The following is a 23,833-nucleotide window of genomic DNA, read 5'->3' as shown; positions in this document are numbered from 1 at the left end:
TTATGTTATTAACACGCAACGCAGTGACAGCTGACATATAATCATCATACATTAGTATAATTGTATGTATGCACGCATGTGTACGCGATGAGTTATAGCCCTTCTGTTTGCAACTGGTGTGTATTGGCCTTATTTCGGTGTTAAGCAAACATACTAGAGGTTGTTCTAAATAACAAGAATTTGTTATAGTTTAGCACCAACCAACTAGAACAGGGTTTCTTATACATTTTGCAGTCACGGACCATTTTCACATTTTAAACAATTCCACGGACCCCGGTCAAAAATATTTTTCACCTCAGCAGCTCGAACAAGGGTACTTTGCTTCTTAAAAACAGTGAGCAAAATGTCATTCAAGTGACCTTTATAGTCAAATGTCATTTCAATTCAACATGCGGGGTCTAATACAAGTTCGATATGCTTGGGTTCTATTATCTCTGTCCCTCTAGGTATGTTCTCACTGCTTAGGGTGAAAAATTTTGTGTACTACACGAGATCAAAGTTATTTACATCTCGTGCGCTTTTGAATCCCTTACTACGCTCAAGATTCTAAATTAGATTCACTCGCTACGCTCATGAATCTATTATAGAATCTTTCGCTTGCACGGGACTCAAAATAAGCACTCGAAGAAATATCAAACTTTGATCTCTTGTTGTACAAATAACTATTAAAATAAAATTTTATAAAATGTAGTCAACTTTACTATAAGATTACCTGTAGTAGGTAGCTAACTGACCTAATCCGGACCCCTGATAAACATGCTACGGACCCCTAAGGGGTCCGTGGACCCCACTTTAAGAAACTCTGAACTAGAATATCAATATATAGTATAACTAGAGCTCAATGACTGACTGGCCAATTCAAACTTTAAGATACGTCAATTAATAGATCGAGAAACGATATGGATTAGGTGTGTCAGTGTCAAAAGTGACATTTATGACGTGATAACGTCTTATAAATCGATGAACACCGGTAGCATGCATGAAAAAGTGTCACGTTGTGGACAGATATCCATGGTAACGTTACGGCAATATTTCATCTATGTTTTCTTATGACATTATCAATATTATCACGCAATATTTATCGTCCGTAAACTGACTTTACAGACAATAATATACTTGTTTAAAAAAATTGTTCATATCGGGCCGAATATAATATTCCATCACTGTGTAACCCCAATAAGTGCGCACGAGCTAAGCACGCGGGGTCGAATCAACGTGCGATTGTCAAGGTATCAAAACCAAAAAAAACCCTGCCAAGTGCAAGTCGGACTCGCGTTCCAAGGGGTCCGTACATTACCCAATTTTTAATAATGTATTTTTTATATGTGAAACGTGAGTGAATTGCCAAAACTAAGTAATTAGTCCGACTCACGCTTGACTGCATATTTCGAATAGGTTTTCCTGTCAGATAGATTTTTTTTGTGTGTGTTTTTTTATCTGTATTTTGTATGTAATTCGACATTAAGAGACCATATACATCTCTTAGTAATTGTAATACGTTAGATTGAATTGTTAGTTTTATTTTATAAAATTGTTGATGTTATTATTTTTGCTTTGATGTAAATTCAATGTTGACGTGTAAAAGTGCCCTTGTGGCCTATTTGCTGAATAAATGTTGATGATGTTGATGATGTTGATGATGTCATTTATAGGTAAAGAACAATTTTGTATATTTATTTTAAAATTTTAGACCCAATAGTTTCAGAGATAAAGGTACGGAACCCTAAAAAATGCTAAATCAGAATTGGCCTCCAACATTTTGTTGGAAAACCGAATGTCCTTTATTTGAATACACGCAACATACTCTCACGCACTAGTTCAATATTATTCCTTCATGCAATTTAAAACTCTAATCACGTGGCCATAAAGTTTAAAATTCATTGCAATTTCTCGCTACACAAGTTAGATTTCCGAATATCGTTGCAAGCTAATATCAACCTTGTATTAAGTAAATAAAGTTGAAAGTTGTAACTATATTGGTAAAGTTGACAGGTGCTCTCTTCCTATTTTTTATAAGACTTGTATGGTTTTTAAGTGTTTTTGCGTTGTATTTACTTCGTACAAACAATATTGAAAAAAAAAACATAGCACTGCTACTGCTAAAAAGAAGTTATCCATTTCATGTACTACATTTCAATGGAAGTAGTTTTTAAACCATTTTTTGTATAAAAACGAAGTTACGGGACTAACGAAGTAGGTACTTTATCTATTTTAAACCTTACTCGTCGAATTATAGTTTTTTTGCAATGTTATAAATGTAACATTTAAGTAATAAATACGTGGTACAAGTAACAATGTACAAATTGCAGAAAATTCCGTACAAGCATATATAACTTCAATTATTTTTAAAATTAAGCCCAGCAAAAAGATTAGATCGCCACGCTCCTATTTTAGTTTTGGAATCTTTCGCTTGCTCGGATATCTAACTTAGCACGAAGAGTTCAATAATAATGTTGCCATCTTGAAAAACAAATAAACTATGTACTTTAATGTTTCTACTTTTGTATGAATCGACGAAAAAAATTTTTTATTTTCTTTAAGAATCTTATAAAACTGCTTATGTACAGTTATCGTATATTTTTTGAACACTGATAACAATGTGCTTCATTGCACATTCATCTCTTCACACTTTTATTAGATGTCTTCACACTTTTATTAGATGTCAATAGGTATTGTAATTTGTGATGAACTGTATACATATAGTATTATTTTTCTTTAATTTTCTGTGTAAGTTAGCAGTGGTTTGGTAGTTTTACTGTTATGCTGTTTAACTTGTTTGAAATAATAATAATTAAAACAAAAACTGACTGGTAGAGAATACCTTCTGGCATTAAGTCCGTATTTTGTATTGTAATATTTTTTGTGCAATTAAGATTAAATAAATAATCTCATCTGATGTGACAGATGTCATCCAATTAGCCAAAACACGATTAAATCTCAATTAATTATGCAATTATTATCAAACAATAGTATTTATATTAACTTCAAAGTCCACTTTCGTTTCTGCTGTACTTTCTTTGTTACACAAATTGTCGTAAGTACAGTCAGCGTCAAAAATATGTTTACACTTTTGCACCTTACTCCCTTGTAATAAGGCGAAAAATGTAAACATATATTTGACGTCGACATGAACATTGGGAGGAGTTACGCCATTTTGTTTTGATTTCAAAACGGTTCTCACTGTTTTGTGACACAGTGAAACTAGGTTTTCACCCGGCGCCGCTCGGTCCCACGTCTTTAGAAATTATTGCGCATTGTTCGTGTTTTTTTGATAATCTTTTTTTCCTGTGAGTGTTTGAAAGTTTGACCTTTGTTGGTTTGTATGTATGTATTTATGTTTATGATTTGGGATTTATTCTAAATTGAATGAGCAGTTACGCTTATATTATGAATAACTATAAATTATTTACCTTTACGGTAAAACGGTATGAAATGAACAAATAGTTTCAATTTCAATATCACAAAAGTGTAATTAAAACCGGACAAGTGCGCGTCAGACTCGCCCATCGAGGGTTTCGTACTTTTTAGTATTTGTTGTTATAGTGGCAACAGAAATACATCATCTGTCAACATTTCAACTGTCTAGAGTGTCTAGCTATCATGGTTCATGAGTCATCAACATGGCCTGATGACAGACAGACAGTCGCATATACGGATAGTGGAGTCTTATAGTAATAGGCTTCCGCTATTACCTGCCCAAAGCGAACCAACCCTAAAAATTATTAAAAAAAATATATTACAATAATTCAGCCTTTAAACGTCCAACTACTGGACACAGTAGGCCTCCTCTCATGTGCGAGAGGGCTTGGGCTATAGTCCTCAAAAAAAAAAAAATTTAAACGAAATGCATTCAGATTCAGTACAATGAAAGATCCAAATCAAATGCATTGTCATTGTCAATGTTCTTAAAACCTTGACAGCAGATCGTGACGGTTCATGGTCGTCCGGTTAGATTTTGTATCAGTATTGAATGATGCACCACCCGTAGGGGTGATCCATTAATTACGTCACACGAATTTCAAGGTTTTTTTACCCCTCCCCCTCCTTGTCACACTCGCATTTGGCAAACCCTGGTGGGGGGGAGGGTGGACACTGGTGTGCCGTCACATTTTTTCAACGAAATCGACAACTCGAATTAGTTTAGTAGGTATTATTAATTATTACTCAAATCTATTTTGAAATGTTAGAAATTTTATAACCCAAACCTGATAGTGAAAGAAAATTCAACTAATAAAAACGATTATCGTTCCAAAAACTTGTTATTTAACTGTACAGCGAATAAAAAAAAATTAAATAAATTTTTGGTTACTGATGAAGTAAAAGTGACATCACAAAGTTCGTGAGTCCCCCCTCCCCCTTGTCACAACATGTTACATTTTGTTGAACCCCCCCCCCCCCTAAATGTTTGATGTAATTAATGGATCACCCCTACTCAATATTGTGACTAATTTTAAATTAAAATTTCTTGTCGGAGTTACACAACAACAACAACACACAACAACAACAAACAACAATTTGTAGTCTGTGGCCATGAGTAAGCCCATTCATAAAAAAAACATAAAAATTTTATGACGCACAAAAACGTACTCAGAAAACCGACTCAACGCCTCAAACTCAAATTTCACCTCATTTTTTGTCCTAAACAATGCAAATAAAAACGAGATACAACACAATGAAAGATAGATCCGAACTGGCAATGCCCTCAAAGCCTTGACAGAACGGTTCAAGGCAGGTCAGGTGTACCAGCTGTGTTGATTATTTCCTGATGTGAGTCAACGTTTTACGAAGTTGATATTTTGTTTTTAATTTGAGAAGAAATGACATTTTCCATCTGACTTAAATTTACTTTTACTAAAAAGAAATTAATGTGTGTTTTTGGTCCCGAATGAAAACGTTGTATAGGGACCGTGCGCGTTGGAGGGTCTGCCATCTTGTGGCTTTATTCGGAAATATATGTGCACATGTACTTTGCAAAAGCAATTGCTACATCGAAAACATAAACGACACATTTAACTCACTCATCATCACTCTATAGCACATGCACTAATTATTCTAAATAAATAAGGGTTACCCTAGACACAACTGAATTTGGAGCCAATATACTTACATCAGTCTGTGTGGCCCCGAATATGGTTTGCCAGGGGCCGACATAATGCCAAACCTAACAATCTAAATCATCTAAATTGTTTTAGAATTGTTTTGTTGAAGCGCTTGTGCGCTTCTCAAACAGACAGCCAATATTACGTAACCAATATTTATTATTGTCCGGAATCGAACTCACGACCCATTATCCAACCTCACCTACGCGTGTCGTAATAGTTACACAATTTTAACAAACAACCGCTGTTCTATAATGACATGAAAGAAAACTTTGTGGTGCTAACTATTAGGTGATAACGAGTGTGATAACTATTAGGTGTTGAATTATGAAATTTATGTAGTATGAGATATTTGAGGAAAATATATTTCTCCGTAGTAAGCGCTGATGGCCTAGCGGTGAGAGCGTGTGACTTGCAATCCGAAGGTCGCGGGTTCAAACCCCGGCTCGTACCAATGAGTTTTTCGGAACTTATGTACGAAATATCATTTGATATTTACCAGTCGCTTTTCGGTGAAGGAAAACATAGTGAGGAAACCGGACTAATCCCAATAAGGCCTAGTTTATCCTCTGAGTTGGAAGGTCAGATGGCAGTCGCTTTCGTAAAAACTAGTGCCTACGTCAAATCGGGATTAGTTGTCAAGCGGACCCCAGGCTCTCATGAGCCGTGGCGAAATGCCGGGATAACGCGAGGAAGAAGAAGATATTTCTCCGTAGTACATTTAAGGCCGATGTATTATATGTAGTCTACTTGAGCGTTTCTTTTATTTTTTGCCATTTTATATATTGTGACGTTTTTTTCCACTTTTGTGTTATTTCTAATATTTTTTTTTTTATTATGAATGGGCTTACTCATGGCCACAGACTAGCCGAGGCGTAGACGTGGCCTACGATGGAGTGAGCTCGCCCAGAAGGTGCCTGTTCACTCTTGATTTGAAGGTTGCCGGGTTATAAGAACACGGAAATATAGACGCCGGCAAGGAATTCCATTCCTTGGCAGTGCGCATAAGGAAAGTAGAAGCAAAGCGCTTCGTGCGAATTGGTGGAATATCTACCAAGTAAGGATGGAAACCGGCCGTGCGTCTAAAAGTCCGATGGTAGAATGGGGACGGTGGAATAAGCTCGTGTAGCTCTTGGGCACACTCCCCAAAGTGCAACCTGCAGAATACCGACAGGCTGGCGACTTTCCGCCGATGGGCCAAGGACTGAAGCTTAGCCGATATGAGTCGACGGAGCCCCGCTACGCGGGGCTCCTATTTCTGGGCAGCTTGCCCTTCGGGCATATGAAGCAACCTAACCTATCCTACCTATATATTGGTTTAATGTGACTATCGTCAAAACATTACACAGGGGAACATTACGATCTGCTTGATCTTACGATCGGCCGCCGACATATATACCCCAAAATACAATGAGGACACATCTTTACATAACACCTATAACGCACAATTAACCTAAACTGACCCAAAGGTCATCTTATTGCACTCTTATCTAACAATTCAAACAAAATTTAACCTTAAAATCTAGCATGCAAAATTCATTGCATAATCTTGTCCATCTAAAGTGTACGACTCAAGTAAATATAGACTCTAAACCTCCTACATTAAGGTTGTGTTTTCGTTGGAAGCTTCATAGCGACTATGTAATACTATTGAGTAATCATTTGGTTCCGTATTGAGTGATAGTGTTTTTTACTTCCGATGTTTTTGGGTCAGTTATGTTGCTATGTCAATATTGCCTACTTAATAACTGGTTGAATGTTCGACTTTTTAAATATAATGGATTCTGCGGAAGTGGCACAAAAGTATAAAGAATCTTTATATTCATACCTTTAAACGAGCAATTCTTGTTTATTTATTGCTGCAAAATAAAAATTTACTTAAGGCCATGATTATTCCGATCATGCTTCTTTAATTTAGGGTTTGTCTCAAAAATACATAAAAATAAAGTAAACAAACACTTTATTTGACGTGGCAAGTAGTTAATTACTTGTCATGTCAAATTAAGGTGGACGGCGTACATTGCTGCTCGGTAGGATTAAAAAAAATAATTACACCTAATTAATAACACTATTTAACAAAATGATTATCGTATGCGATTTGTAAGATCAGATACTATAACTGGATACATTATACGCCCGTATGGAATACACACGCTGTATGTATATATATTTCGGAGATCTCGGCAATAGCTCCAAAGATTTCGATAAAATTTGCTATATGGGGGTTTTCGGGGGCGATAAATCGATCTAGCTACGGAAAACGCACATTTTTGAGTTTTTATATGTTTTCAGCGAAGCTCGGTCTCCCAGATATTCTGAATATCTTTAAACGAGCAATTCTTATTTATTTATTTAGGTATATTGTATATATTTCGGGTATCTCGGAAACGCCTCTAATGATTTCGAAGAAAGTTTCTAGGTTTTCGGGGGCGGTAAATCGATCTAGCTAGGTCCTATAGTTCGATTTTTTAGCATTAGAAAGAACTTGCAAGAAGGTTAGCGATCTTGACATGTCTATTAATTGAAAAACGCTTTTTAAAAATCAAAAACTATTACTTATGAAAGCAAAAGAATATAAATGATCGTATTAGATTCATAACTGTTACATATTTGCCTTAACTTATTTTTAAAAAGTGTTTTTCAATTAAAAGACACATCAAGATTATTTACCTTATTTCTAATGCTAAAAAAAACTAACTATATCTCTGGGAGAGCGAAGCTCGGTCTCCCAGATACTGTGCAATAATAACATACAATTCCTTTTTTCACTTAACCGCCGTGAGGAATACAAAACGTACCATAAATGATTGTTGTCAGCTTTCTAACAAAATAAGTTTTTGGCAAAAATGTCATTTTTGGTACAAGCTTTTATCGCTGACTGTACTTTTCTTACGACAGACAATTAATACTCATCGAGACCATTCCAAAAACCCCTAATACAATTAGGTTGCGTTGTTTCATCACAGAGTTCCTATGGCCACCTCCTGTCTCCATCATCAGATCAGCTCGATGGTACCATAATATTGCATTGTCATCCGATTTATACATGCATGCAAAATTTCAGCTCAATCGGAAACCGGGAAGTGGATCAAATTTAACTTGCAAGATTTGATTACACACAGACAGACAGACAGACAGACAGACAACGGTCAGGTGAAACTAAATAAAAGCTTGTAAAAAAATCACTATCTGTTCAAGCCTCAAGGTGTAAAACATCATCACGCCTACAAATATTCCAAGATATCGAAAAACGCTGTAACCTAAATATTTAATATAGTTTAAAAATCAATTAATAAAGCTCTAACGGGCTAAATATATATTTATTTATTATACAAAAGGTTAAAGGTACATAAATAATCATACAAAAGTAACTTAAATATATCTAAATATTAAAATATTTTAATCTAAAAGACCTCCGCGGGCTGTACCGGGTGCAAAGGTGCCCATGATACTTGCCGCGTTATCACGTTGGATAGCGATGGCCAGCCTTTGCACCAGGTACGAACCCGCGCGAGCATCAGAGGGCTAAAAGTCTTAAAAGCAATTTAAAAACTATTAATAACTAAAAACATCCAAATCTAATCAATTACAGTACGCAGTAGGAAGCTGGATATTAAGTCAGACAGAAAATTATAGTCAGACCGTAAAAAGTCTGCAGCGATTTTGATAGCCCACGCAGTGCAAGTGTCATTTTAAACGTCAAACTTCTATGAAATTATGACGTATAGGTACTCACTTACACTGCGTGGGCTATCAAATTCACTGCAGACTTTGTTTGGTGCGACTACTTAGGTATAGTAATTAAGCTTTTTTTGCGTACCTCTAAATTTGTCCTTCTTTTTCCCCTGCCCTTATCCCACGTTATGTGGATTCGGCACAAAATGTTTTTCTCTTCCATTCTCCTCTGCCTTTCGTCACCTCAGCATACAACAACATATCACTGGACAACATAACATCATGCCTCAGCAACATAACTCTGGACAGCGTGGAGGGTTTTAGTCTGTAGGCAGCTGGAGCAATCCCAGCTGAGTCGGGCATGCTGCCAAAACCCGGCTGGCAGTATCCAATGAGGATTACCTCCACCCCTGACAAAAAAGAAACTTTCTCATATCCTTTCTCAGTATAAATTTCCTTGCCAGTCTTCTAGATAAACCAATCTTCTGAATAATATGCCAATTTCTTATTAATCTTTGAAGAAAGTAACAGAGAAACTTCACGATCTAGTGTAGTGATAAAATATTCGTTTATCTTTAACTTATACTCTCCTCAGAATAGTCATGTCACGTACATAATAAATATGCGTCGAATACCACAAAAGCCCATAAGGGTCGACGAACTTTTGTAAGCTTACGAAAGCTTAAGCGGTTGCGACATGTGTGTACATATTTTCGGCGGGTAGGATTGGGAAATGGTTCGACACTCGAATCCATTAGTTATGCTATTTGGATGTACGAGTGTGACTGGTTTGTCATAGAAATACCGCCGATTTTATTAGTGTAGCGGACTTATTAAGCATAAAAAAAATTCCATTGCATAGCTTTTATACTTTAGATTTTATTCATATTTAAAAAACCCAGATTACGTCACTGACTGACTCACTCACTGATGATCATCAAAACCTTTAGGGTACTTCCTGAAGTCCTAGAAGCGGCAATTTGGTATGTAAGATAGTCTTCAAAATCAGGGCATCAGTAAAAAGCAAATTGTATAAAAGATGCCCCCAGATAAGTATTTCAGGATTTGCAACAGTCAATTTTCTACCAGCCGTATTAACAGCCGTAGTAAGGATTAACAGCCGTATTCGAACAATGAGATACGTCAAATACTAGATATTGAAACGATATGGATTAGATGTCAGTGTCAAACAAGTGTCAAAATTGACATTTCTTCAAACAAAAACGTCACTTTTGACACTTTTTTTTTTTATTATTATGAATTTTATTATGACTCATGGCCACAGACTAGCCGAAGCGTAGACGTGGCCTACGATGGAGCGAGCTCGCCCAGAAGGTGCCTGTTCACTCTTGATTTGAAGGACACTTGTTTGACACTGACATATCTAATCCATATCGTTTCAATATCTAGTATTTGACGTATCTCATTGTTCGAATACGGCTGTTAATCCTTTAAATTAGACGATGGAAGATTGTCATAAGCAACTTACAAAAAGAAGTGAAATCCCACCAAAAACACTTTCATGTCAAGACGAAACCATAAGGCTCGCACTGTAAAAAAGTTATCAGATCTCTTGTAGAGCCAAGCTTCTAACTCTACAAGCCCTAACTTCACAAACTCTACACCTTAGTCATAAGAATGTGGCTGGCCAGGCCAAACTTGCTCTTAAGAGGAAACAGGAGCGGACATTTAAATATTTTAGGTAAATATACCCGCCTCGCTAACGGAAGCGGCTCCTAAAACTAGTGCGACATTTCTGAAAGGCTCTAGCGCCTTAAAAAACAAAAATATCAAAAAACGCTAAACGGTCCGACACAGATATTGACAATATTAATTTGTGTTGAAAAAATCATTGCTCTAGCTTCAAAACCCACGGAGGAAACAGTCGAGTACGTTTGTATGGAGAAATGACCACTCCTGTTGGCTCTTAAATAATCTTTCACACTAACGGCAGTAGAGTTGACCGGCTACAACAACTTAACGGTACTATGCAACTGCGCCATGCATTTTAATGTCAAAATAAATACGTGTATGGTTCCATGCTGTTTTATGTTTCTAGTGGGAACGGACGATGGAATTTTAAGTGCTTAGTAATTTAAGTAAAAAATATTTGTATGATGGTTTTACATAAAATAAATCAAATTAAAACAAATATTATATTTTAGACCCGTTAAGTATTGCGACAGCCGTATTCGAACATTGCTCATAAGATGTCACAGCCACAGCGTTACGATACCTATCTGTCAGTGTTAAAAGTGACGTTTTTGATTGAAGAAATGTCACATTTTGACACTAACAGATCGGTATCGTATCGCTGTGACTTTTTATAAGTTTCGTTCGAATAGGGTCGTGAGTCAAAATAGAATATCATCAATTCAATAGACTCACGCGCATGCGCATGTAGTAGCGCGTTGATGTCTTTCATACAGTTGTATGAAATTCCATACAATAGACATAAACGTGTGTCAGTTTATATGTTTCATTAAAAAATGTATTTACTTGTCCTTTCATACAATATTTATATATACAATAATATCTAGAGATAATTAAATATCTATAGATTTATATATTACATATCATAGGAACCCTAGCTTTTCGGAGGAATAAAATAAAATTACCACTACTATAATCGCAATCTTGCTATTGTTATATCCTTCAAGTCATTCGATCACTACGGGCCCGATTCGGATTTTGAAATAGACATCTATTAGATATCTTTTAGACATCACCAAGATACGATAACGATATGTTTAAGATCTAACCTGTCAAATTTGACATTTGCGCGATTCTAGAGAACTCTTGAACGATGTCCACAGGATATGACTTAGAGATCCAATTCACATCTAATAGATTATCTTACTCTGTCTAACGTAAAAGTGATATTGGTTGCCCGAATTGCGCTGCAAAAGAGAACTAGTTGATATCTAAACTATAACGTATCTAGAATGGCAGCCGTATTCGAACAATGAGATACGTCAAATACTAGATATTGAAACGATATGGATTAGATATGTCAGTGTCAAACAAGTGTAAAAAGTGACGTTTTTGTTTGAAGAAATGTCAATTTTGACACTTGTTTGACACTGACATATCTAATCCATATCGTTTCAATATCTAGGATTTGACGTATCTCATTGTTCGAATACGGCTGTGGATCTGGTACGTGTCGTCTCTTGTGAATATCTTGAAGTTCGAATACGGCACTACGTATATTGCATGCATATAATTTAAATGACTATTACATGCGATATTACAATCGGTGACATCAATTACACTTGGACAGTCGACGTCAAAAATATGTTTACATTTTCCGCCTTATTACAAAGGAGTAAGGTGCAAAAGTGTACACACATTTTTGACGTCGACTGGACTAGAAACAAACACGGTATTGGGTAAGCAGACGATTTCACTACGCCCTCTCGCTCTAACCGGCTGTCTCGCTCTAGTCATTGACTTCGAGGGGTTTCCCACAATGCAGGAAACGTAAACCTTTTGAATGAATGTTTGGTGTCAAGGTAAAAAGGTTGTGGATTTCTGTTTTATCTGTCAGTAAAACTATTATTCATTCAAATCATTAAACATTCATCAATTAATATGTCAGCAAATTCACAACTTATCGTATTTGAAACACAGGCGTATTCGAATTTCAGTTATTCGATTTGTTTCCGATATGATACTGATCCTGTCAGTGTCAAAAGTGACGTTTTTGGTTAAAGAAATGTTGCTTTTGACACAAGTATCATATCGGAAACAGATCAAATAACGAAGATTCGAATGCGTCTGACAGTCCTTCAAGTCTAATATCGTCGGGTGACAAGCAAAAGTCACTAATTACGAGTAATATGGTTCACTATGGCTATGAATTTGTGGAGGCACAAATTCATAGCCATAGGGAACCATATTAGTACTAAAAGATGGTCGAATTTTGTTTAAAATGTTTTTAGTAATTAGGGACTTTTGCTTGTCACCTGACGATAAGGACCCGACACTATCAATAATGATTAATGTCATTACTTTGAAGGAATTACATTTTTAGTGATAGTGTAGGGATTGGTACGAAGGAATAGTGCAAGTCATCATCATCATCATCATCATCATCATCATCTCAGCCTATATACGTCCCACTGCTGGGCACAGGCCTCCTCTCGAGCGCGAGAGGGCTTGGGTTATAGTCCCCACGCTAGCCCAATGCGGATTGGGGACTTCACATACACCTTTGAATTTCTTCGCAGATGTATGCAGGTTTCCTCACGATGTTTTCCTTCACCGAAAAGTAATAAACTTCATTACTTTTTAGGGTTCCCGTACCTCAAAAGGAGAAAACGGAACCCTTATAGGATCACTAGCGTCTGTCTGTCTGTCCGTCTGTCACAGCCTATTTTCTCGGAATCTACTGGACCGATTAAGTTAAAATTTGGTACACATATGTAAATTAGTGACCCAAAGATGGACATGCTTTATTTTTAATTTTAAAATACATAGGTTCAAAGTTATTTAAGAAAATAACCAAAATATGACCATTCCCCCCTCCCCCCCTTTATATCCAAAACTACTGGGTCTAAAATTTTGAAAAAACAATACACAAAATAGTTCTTTACCCAAAGACGACGGGAAAACCTATTAGAAATGTGCAGTCAAGCGTGAGTCAGACTTATGTACGGAACTCGAAACGCGAGTCCGACTCGCACTTGGCCGGTTTTTTTAATATCTTCCTTCAGTATTGGAATTATGTCAATGTAATGACACTAGTAATGACATTACTACTGACAGTGAATTGATTAGAATGATGGAATCAGAAATGACAGAAAAAATGACGGATAAAGTTCTAAACCTTCTAACCTAACCTTCACGAAACTATATTATTAGCTAACAAAGAAATTACTATACTCAGTTCTATCGCAAGCCAATGTACGCAACATTATTTCCAAGCCATTTTAAACCTTACACCGACGAGTTAAGGTCGAGTGTAAGTGAAGCGCCTGTCACGGACGGTAACCGCGTATGTAACATTTAGGCGATTACAGCGATTTGTACATTTTGAGGTAATTGTATGGAGTTGCGCGGGAAAGTGAGGTAGCGTCCGTAGAATATAGTCATGTATTCGTATAAACTATGAATTCTGTAATATTATTTATCTACACACATAAACCTTTTCAAGATTCAGTTTGTAAAATATGGTAACAATACCATAAGGTTGTTATAATACTCTTATATTTTTATTTTCATCTTTTTAGGGTTCCGTACCCAAAGGGTAAAACGGGACCCTATTACTAAGACTTCGCTGTCCGTCCGTCCGTCCGTCCATCCGTCTGTCACCAGGCTGTATCTCACGAACCGTGATAGCTAGACAGTTGAAATTTTCACAGATGATGTATTTCTGTTGCCGCTATAACAACAAATACTAAAAACAGAATAAAATAAAGATTTAAATGGGGTTCCCAACTTCCCATACAACAAACGTGATTTTTGACCAAAGTTAAGCAACGTCGGGAGTGGTCAGTACTTGGATGGGTGACCGTTTTTTTTTTGTTTTTTTTTTTGCATTAAGGTACGGAACCCTTCGTGCGCGAGTCTGACTCGCACTTGCCCAGTTTTTTCTTTTTTATTGTGTTTTGTTTTTGCGCGCACAAATAGCTCCGTTTTACTATGTACTTAATACTTAGAGACTACTTAATAAACATGATGTTAAAATATTTTCATTAAGGAAACTGTAAGTCTAGTTTTAAGAAGAGTTCCAGTGTTATATATAACTATAAAAGACTGTTTGTTTCTTAAATAAATAAATAAACCCTCTATGATGCGTTCAAAAACTGCAAGTTACGGCCAGCATGAAGATAAACTAATGTGTTAGAACAGATTACTTATCTGTGAAAATGTTTACGTTACGTAATAATAATAACAAAGGAATTGGATTCGACCTCATTTCCAGTATTAGTTAAAATTGAAATCACATTTTATTGAGAGTGTGATCAAATATTTGTGTTCCTGAACACATCGGAGAAAGCTTATAATATACAGGGAGAAATTGTTATATTTGACCATACGCCGAGTGGTAGATATGTTAGGCCTCATACATTTTGGTAATTTTGGTAATCACATGTCAATGTTTTCTATATAACAGCTGATTTTTAGGGTTCCGTACCCAAAGGGTAAAACGGGACCCTATTACTAAGACTTCGCTGTCCGTCCGTCCGTCCGTCCGTCCGTCCGTCCGTCCGTCCGTCCGTCCGTCTGTCCGTCTGTCTGTCACCAGGCTGTATCTCACGAACCGTGATAGCTAGACAGTTGAAATTTTCACAGATGATGTATTTCTGTTGCCGCTATAACAACAAATACTAAAAACAGAATAAAATAAAGATTTAAATGGGGCTTCCATACAACAAACGTGATTTTTGACCAAAGTTAAGCAACGTCGGGAGTGGTCAGTACTTGGATGGGTGACCGTTTTTTTTTGCTTTTTTTTTTGTTTTTTTTTTGCATTATGGTACGGAACCCTTCGTGCGCGAGTCCGACTCGCACTTGCCCGGTTTTTGTTTTTCGATATTGGGGTTGGCCCCATATTAAAACATTTTCAGTATGTCCCACATATTCACTCCTCACCGTATGGTCAAACACGACAATTTCACCTTTTATTGATAGAAAAAGCAGTGTAAATATGGGGCATTATCAAAAGGGGCCTTATTAACGATGGCGCTTACGCCGCACTGCGTCGCGCGGCATTGTTTTTATATCGGAGCATTGTTAATAATGGCGTAAGCGCCATCGACAATAAGGTCCCTTTTCATTGATAACGTCACATAATTGTCTACAGAATTGGGCATTAAAACATTCTTATGATGTGAAACATTTTTAACAGTTATCTATGATTGCATTTGGAAGATTTTTTATTCCCCCCCCCCTCCCTCCACTCACTACTATCGCTAGAGTAATGGCGCATGCGTGTGAACGTGTCGTGCGCAAGCGACTGTTTTTCTCCCCAGTTGTGTCAAGAGAATCAACAGTTTTTGTTGAAAAAGGTCGGGGCTAGTGAATGTATAGGTACAGTCGCCATCAGATATATCGGAGCGGCCAAGGTGTTCACAATGTCTGAACACGCACTCTAACGCATTGACAATAGAGGCGTGTTCAGATATTTGTGAGAGCCTTGACCGCTCCGATATATCTGATGGCGACGGTACAATGTGTAAATACACCCACAAATACTATAGGCCCCGTGCATGAACTATAGGGGGCAGCATAGGAGCCGTCAGCTTTTGGCGCGAGGCGTAAATGTTTTTATATTTCCGATGTAGCCCACAAGATGGCAGAACCTACTGTGCACAAGGAAACGTACCGACCAGAGCGATAGATGGTAGCACTTGCTTTGGCAATGTACATGTGCACATATGTTTCCGATTCAGGCCACAAGATGGCAGACACTCCAACGCGCACCGTCCCTATACCCCTTAGGCCCACTTGCACGGTCCCACTAACCCGGGGTTAAAAGGGTTAAACCGTTAACCTAGTGTCAAATTGTACTAGTAACAATAACAACTCCAGGTTTAACCGGTTAACCCCGGGTTAGTGGAATGGTGCAAGTGGGCCTTATTCATAAAACTTTACGGGCCTGATTTAGTTATTATGTTATCCCTTTCTTACAAATATATAAGTCAAAATTACAGATAAAGACAAACGATTAGGTATTAACTAATTGAGGTTTGTAGCGCGTTTATTATGTAACTATCAGGCAAATTCGTGTTTTAAATTATTCGATGTATTTGCAATACTTTCTTACAAATAATATGACCAGAATAGCAAGACAAATAACTTTTGGCCTTCTTAGGCTTTCTTAGCAGTCTTAGCTCCATAACTTGATCCAGCCTGCTCATAATTTAATGACTAAAATACAATGCCTTCATCTACACGTTTACCCAATTTCATTTAAATTAGAACAAATTTACTTAAGTTATTGTGTATCAAACTATCCTCTGATAGTTCAGCTTAGATCGAAATGCCGGGATGTACCCCTAGCCAGCCGCGTGTTCAAAGTTGAATGTAAGAACTTCGCTTCGCTCGCTCGTCGGATCATTGTTCTTGGCTCTGTCAGCCGTATTCGAACAATGAGATACGTCAAATACTAGATATTGAAAGGATATGGATTGGATATGTCAGTGTCAAACAAGTGTCAAAGGTGACGTTTTTGTTTGAAGAAACGTCAATTTTGACACTTGTTTGACACTGACATATCCAATCCATATCGTTTTAATATCTAGTATTTGACATATCTCATTGTTCGAATATGGACGGCTGTATATCAAATTAACCATTTTGCGTTAAACAACAATTCTTCAATTTTCAGACAACAAAATAACAGCAACGTCGCAAACTTATTTTAGACTTTAACTTCAAAGAATAGAGTCCAAAATACATTGAGCGATGCGGTCAATCGAAAGTGAGCGTATGACATCACCACCCGGACATGGTTAGCGCCCCGTCTTTGCCTGATTTTAATGATCACCATTTTTAGAGTGATATTGGTGGTCTTACGAATCAGAGATCTGAAAATAAGTCTTTATTTATAATATGAGCAAAATTGGCATTTTTGTGAACAAATTACCGATATAAAAAAATATAAAGTGTAAAATAATTGTACCTATAGTTACAGATTTTATGGCTAAAGTAGATGACAATTAATAATAACAGAGTAAAAATAAAACAACGAGTTGCACTCCGGGAGTGCCGACAGAAGTGAAAACTCAATGACTAGTCCAAAATGTCTGCAGCACTATGTATAATTTGACCCATCCTCCTTTCTATTGAAAAACTTTAGATTCGAAATTGCTGGTCACGGTCAGTGAGCTTGTTTAAAATTCGAAATTCAAATTTGTAGCGTTAATTTGTTTAAAATTCGAATAGAAATTGTAAAGTTACCTTGCAGACCTCGCATCTAAATATACCTATTTGGTCTTATATTTTGAGTTTTATTCACCAGTACTAGAAATTAGCGATTTCATCAAGATGTAGCTTTATTGAATTATATTTGAGTGATATAAAGTTAGAATGTAACTGTGAGATCCTCGTATTTCAACCCGTACAAGCGTACAAGATTAGAACCTTTTTCATGTAATGTCATTGAGTTTTTCTTTATTGATTTAAATGCCATCTATATAAATGAGTGGTCATCTAAACGTTACGGTCACGTGATCGCCTTACGCTGTCTCGAGTTTATCATTTTTTCCCCACCTCAAAAAGTCCCGAGCGCCGCTAAAGAAGTTTTCACTTCAAAAATATGCTTGAAAGTGTCCAATTCAAATTAAAAAGTGACTTTGTTATGCCAACTTGTACATTATAGACCGATGAGATATTTTAGAAAATTATTGAGGGCGTTACATTTTTAACGTAAAATGCTTAAACAAGGCAACAATTTAGTATGGAATTTTCTTAGTTCCATTTTATTTAATTTCTACTATTTTATGTCGCACTTGATAAAATGTAGTGACATTTGCAGCCACATTACTGCCGATATTTGTGACTATCCCGTAAAAGACAACTTTTAGTATGTCAGTTCCAAACACTGTAATATTATGACCAAATCCATATTAACCAATTATCACGCGTATTCGGGAAACGAGATAATCACAAGATCTAGAAACGATATAGAGATCAACTAGATTTACATTAGATATCGACTAGATGTGACTTGGATATCTAAGTCATAACTTGTCGAAATCGTTCAAGAGGACCTCCAGAATCGCGGAAACGTCAAATTTGACATATCTATCTTGTCGAAATCGTTAAAAAGGACCTCCAGAATCGCGGAAACGTCAAATTTGACATATATATCTTACAAATATCTTTAAATTATCCACATCGTAACTTGTTGAGGTCTAGTAGAGATCTAATACATTTTCAGAATCGAGCCGTATGTTTCTGTGAAAGATCTTTAACTACGTTCCGAAATCATGTCTGAGTCAGTATCCGGCCATGCAATCTTGCATAACGGTATTACTCATAAATAAGCAAAGATGTCCTTTCATAATCGTATGCAGGCGTTAACTCGGTTAAACCATGGCCTCCTGAGACCAGTGGCCTATCCCACAAAACTTACAATTACAATTTTACAAGTGTCAAGTTACAAGTTTGTAATAATACAAATGTGCGTACCACAAGTAACAAATTTGTAGTGGAAAATTCTTACAAATATGTAAATTGTATCACAAGTCTACAATTTGTTGTATCACAAAACTTTACATACGCTACATATCTTTTCCGGAAAATGTACAAATTTGTAGCTGACAATTGTTTTGTGCTACATTAAATTGTAGTAATAATTATACATATATTAAACGTGTGTCGCACCCTCTTGCTACAATTGCTACTATACGAATACTAGTAATTGCAGTAGTATCTTTATCATATTTAGCGATTCCAACCCTTTGTATATATACCTACCATGAAATATTTAGTTCAAGTAGCAGTCATAGTGATCCTAGGTGTCATGAATTTCATATATACCTACATATATAATCCCAATTTTACTTAGCTTTAATTTAATTTACGAAATACTTATATATACTGGACAAAAAAATACGTATACCCAAATTGAGCTTATCTTCGTACGCCTTTTCCAATTTTGCCACATAGTGTCCCTTAAGTATTTCCAATCTTTCTCCATTATTCCTAAATCATTTAAATTTTGCACTTTTTCCTTCCATTTGTTTTACATAGTGTGCGTCAATTTATCACTAAATTTACTAAAGTTTTTGTTTTCATTTGTGAGGTTTATAATATAATGGTCAGTTTAGCTTGCAAATCCATTGTAATGTCAGTTGGTATGTAAATGCTCGTAGATAGATCAAGATCACTATATAAATATAATTGATGTAATTCTTGCGTATTGCGTATAAAGTGAAACTACCTTCAACATTAAAGAAGCAAAATAAATTGTTACATATTTGTAGTTGTAACATTTCGCTTGTATATTTACAAATCAACAGTTCTACAATTATGTAGCTGTCGTGACATACCTTTATTCTTTGTGATACGCTTTAGCAATAATGACATATTTGTATACGGCAGACTTGTAATGAATACATATTTGTAATTATTGTGGTACATTTTTTTGTTTACAATTTAATAATTTTGTCGAATTGTACACTTGTAAAGTTTTGTGGGATAGGGCACAGATGTTTTGTTGTTGAATTTGGAACCTTTTGTTAATAATTGAAGGTTCAGAATAGATTGTGGAATGTATACAAAAAATTGTACCGGGGGCCTCAGGAGGATATAGAAATAAGAATGTTTACTCCGTAATTTAATTTGCTTACTTCATACATAACTACTACTTGTATAGGAAGTGTGATATAATGTAAATCATGTATGGCTGGCTGACCATCTCCGGTGTGCATCAGCAGATCAGCTCGGTACCATAATATTGCAATTATTGCATCCAATTTACATACACAACTTTTAGCTTCATCGGAAACCGGAAAGTATGTATGCCAAATTTAATTTTCAAGATTTGACTCATACAAACATACATAGCTACATACAATATTGCAAGTTAAATAAGTACAAACTTGTAAAGATTCTATATGAAATTATGTGAATAATATTATGTTTTTTATGAATTTAATGTAAACAGTTTGGAAGATTCTTTTTTACGGTATTTGATTCAATAAAAAACCGGACAAGTGCGAGTCGGACTCGCTCACCGAGGGTCCAGTACTTTTTAGTATTTGTTGTTATAGCGGCCACAGAAATATATCATCTGTGAAAATTTTAACTGTCTAGCTGTCACGGTTCATGAGATACGGCCTGGTGACAAACAGACGGACGGACAGACGGGCAGACGGACAGACGGACAGACGGACAGACGGACAGACGGACAGACGTACAGACGGACAGACGGACAGACGGACAGACGGACAGACGGACAGACGGACAGACGGACAGACGGACAGACGGACAGACGGACAGACGGACAGACGGACAGACGGACAGACGGACAGACGGACAGACGGACAGACGGACAGACGTACAGACGTACAGACGGACAGACGGATAGTGGAGTCTTAGTAATAGGGTCCATCAGTTTTTACCCCTTGGGTACGGAACCCTAAAAAGCATTAGTAAATAATGGCTATTTGTTCAACTCGACCGAATGTATTCAGGAACTTCCAATGTGAATGTTTATGTTTATGTAGGTATGCAAGTGCATATGTAATAGGAACTGATTTACATGTATGTAAAACACATGTAAATTATATGAACTTGTTGTAAAACAAATAGCTATGTAATCGCGGATGTGGTGTGTTATGTTATGTGGGGTAAGACCTCCAGTGAATGAACACTTAAGCAATTTACCAATTTTGAAAAATCATTTCTCAGCAATTATTCATTATTGGAATAATTATTTGCTATTTAATTAATCCTCATTTAATAAGCAAGAAAGTAATTGCTGTGATTTTTTATTATTGTCATAGTTTTTGAGTTATAGAAGAATTTATCAACACATACCTAAAAACCTAATGAATGAACATAAAAACTAATGAATGAACACCGCAAAACCCAGTAAATGAACATTATTTTTATGTATTTAATCAGCACTAAAATACATTTTATACAAAAAAAAAGCGTTTCCTACATTTATATACTTTGTTTTATAATATTCTCCCCTTTTCTAGGTTTCTCTATTCACTGAAATTTTACTACTTGCACATGAATGGGTTATTTGTTTTATCAATGGTCTTTGTTCATAGGTACATATTGTATATAATGTAAAGACACGTAAACATTATTGTACATATATTTCACTTAGGAATTTCCAAACACTCATTGAATATTTAAAAAAAAAAACTATTTTATTATTGTAACTTACCTACTATATCAACCTCTTACCTACACTGAACATTCTCTAAAATACGAAAATAGAATACTTTTCTTTAAAAATGTATACATACACACTTTTGAAAGTCGTACATGTAAATGATAAGATTGATAACTTGATAAGATTGATAACTTGACAAGTATAGTTGTTTACTTTTTAAAACTGTTCTTTTGTGGTGCCAATTTTTTTCCCTTTTATTTGTAAGAAATATGTTAAATAGGTATTGTATAAATATGTAGATACTTAGTGTTAAAATAGTAGTGCTTATTAGAAGGCACTACATAGTAAAATATTTAGTTGGATGAAAATACTTTTCAAACTTTACAATAACATCTTCTTTAAACAGTTTGAATGATTCACGGTTAGTTTCACCAGATTTATATTGACCGGGATATAAACTGCGTCGAAATATCGGAGCTAAAAAATAATACAAAAGGTAATCACGGTCCATATCCCGGTCGATATAAGTCTAACATCTTCTTTCTCCTTATTAAGTAATAGTAGCGTCACACAATTTCTAGAAGTAATAAATAAATACAGCAGGCAGGAAACTATGATAATATTAGTAGTTGAAATAGCACTATTTTCTGTAAATTTCGCACATATATCTATATAGGCTCTTTGTTACTACGTTTTTAAATTTTACTTTTTATACAGGTTGATTCAGGAGACGTGAGCAGGACTAACACTGCGCATTTCGTAAATTATAAGCAACTGTTTCGTATCAGTATTAGTGAGGTTAACGTTAATTATCTAGTCGTGTTGAAAAAAAAAGTTATTAATTTATTTACGACATGCATGGTCACCCTACAGTTAGAATACTAAACTACCGATATTCTGTGTCAAATTGAATGTCATCACGGTCTGGTTACTTTTGAAAACTCGTATCTCACTCAAGTTTGACAGTTTATTTTCTTCGTAATCATAATGCTGTCACTACGGTTAAAGAGGTTTTATATTTATTAATTAGGCCGTGTAGGGTAACCATGATTGTAGAGAATTAAATTTGCCCTCGCCAAAAAGTTAAAAAATAGGAAAAAGTGTGGTTGTTTCACCTAAATACGACGGTGATCGATCAATTATCAGTTACTGAGTGTGCAGGATTAGTCCTGCTCACGTCTCATGAATCACCCTGTATATTTCACTTTTTCTGGGTCATTATTTGAGTGCTCCATATACCCCGCTTTCCTGGACTTTTTTTACATATTGGCATCAGAATTTCCAGTTGTCGTAGGACCCAGAAGCCAACTTTTTTTTTATAAGATTAAAATACGTACGCAGTACTGTAATTTTCTACGCAGGGCCTAACGAGGTTATGTATTCGAATTATAGCCTAAATTATAAACAAATTCTCATGCCACTTTTAATACATGTGTCCAGGAAAATGACGCATTGTATCCACAAAAATGACATAAAACACTCCAATAATGACCCTTCCTTGATTGACGTCATAATTCATATGATTCTTTTTTCGCACAGATGCCAACGACCACCGAGCTCTCGACATCCAAAGAATGGATTTCAAAAAGCGAACACTCTCAAAGCCCATGTTCGTTCAAACAGAAATAAAAAGGCCATACGTAAAACGAAACTACATTTCGAACGCAACTGTCCTGCCGCAATTTAAGCCAATCACAGACGAGCAGATGTCCCGAATGCGTGATATTTTAAAAGACATTAGTACAAAAACAGTGCCAGTATTCAGTACAATTAGAAAAGGTAGAATGTCGACGGACGCGTCGAAAGTAGAACCTCAGAAAGAGGACAGACAGGATGAGAAAAACTGCTCGCAAGGCGGGACTTGCGAGTTTTTTTTCTACTGCTGGATGGTGGGTGGTTTGCTCGAGGGATCCTGTGGGGGATTGCTTAAAGGATGCTGCCACAGAGTTGCGAAGGCTGGGATCCTGGGGGTCCAGGATTCGAACAGCATTGAGTTTTCGGGGGAGAGTTATGGGCCTGTGATTAATGATGAAAGTAAGTCTTTTGGAATTTTGGGGATACGTAGCTGATGTGCCTTATTACAGCGTGTTTCTTATCTTATCTTTGAATTTTTTTATCAAGATAAATGTTTGTAATGCTCTCTTGATCACCTAGAGTGATTTTCAAATATCAAGTATATGTAATACCTACATAGGTATGTACACTACTCAGCACTTTAGGTGCGTAAACTGGCACTTTTATGGCACTTTTT

The 23,833-nt window shown here is 36.1% G+C and overlaps 1 protein-coding gene across 1 annotated transcript in view; it reads left to right on the top strand.

Moving 5' to 3' along the window:
• Positions 1–23,833, top strand: part of LOC134677139 (proclotting enzyme) — an 82,495-nt gene that overhangs the window by 17,729 nt on the left and 40,933 nt on the right. Inside the window, exon 2 of the mRNA XM_063535598.1 lies at positions 23,122–23,616. Coding sequence (XP_063391668.1) covers positions 23,122–23,616 — 495 coding nt within the window. The remainder of the gene's footprint in view (positions 1–23,121; positions 23,617–23,833) is intronic.

The sequence above is a fragment of the Cydia fagiglandana genome, chromosome 25 (genome assembly GCF_963556715.1).
Source record: "Cydia fagiglandana chromosome 25, ilCydFagi1.1, whole genome shotgun sequence".
NCBI classification, from domain to species: domain Eukaryota; kingdom Metazoa; phylum Arthropoda; class Insecta; order Lepidoptera; family Tortricidae; genus Cydia; species Cydia fagiglandana.
This window is presented reverse-complemented; position numbering and strand designations above follow the sequence as displayed.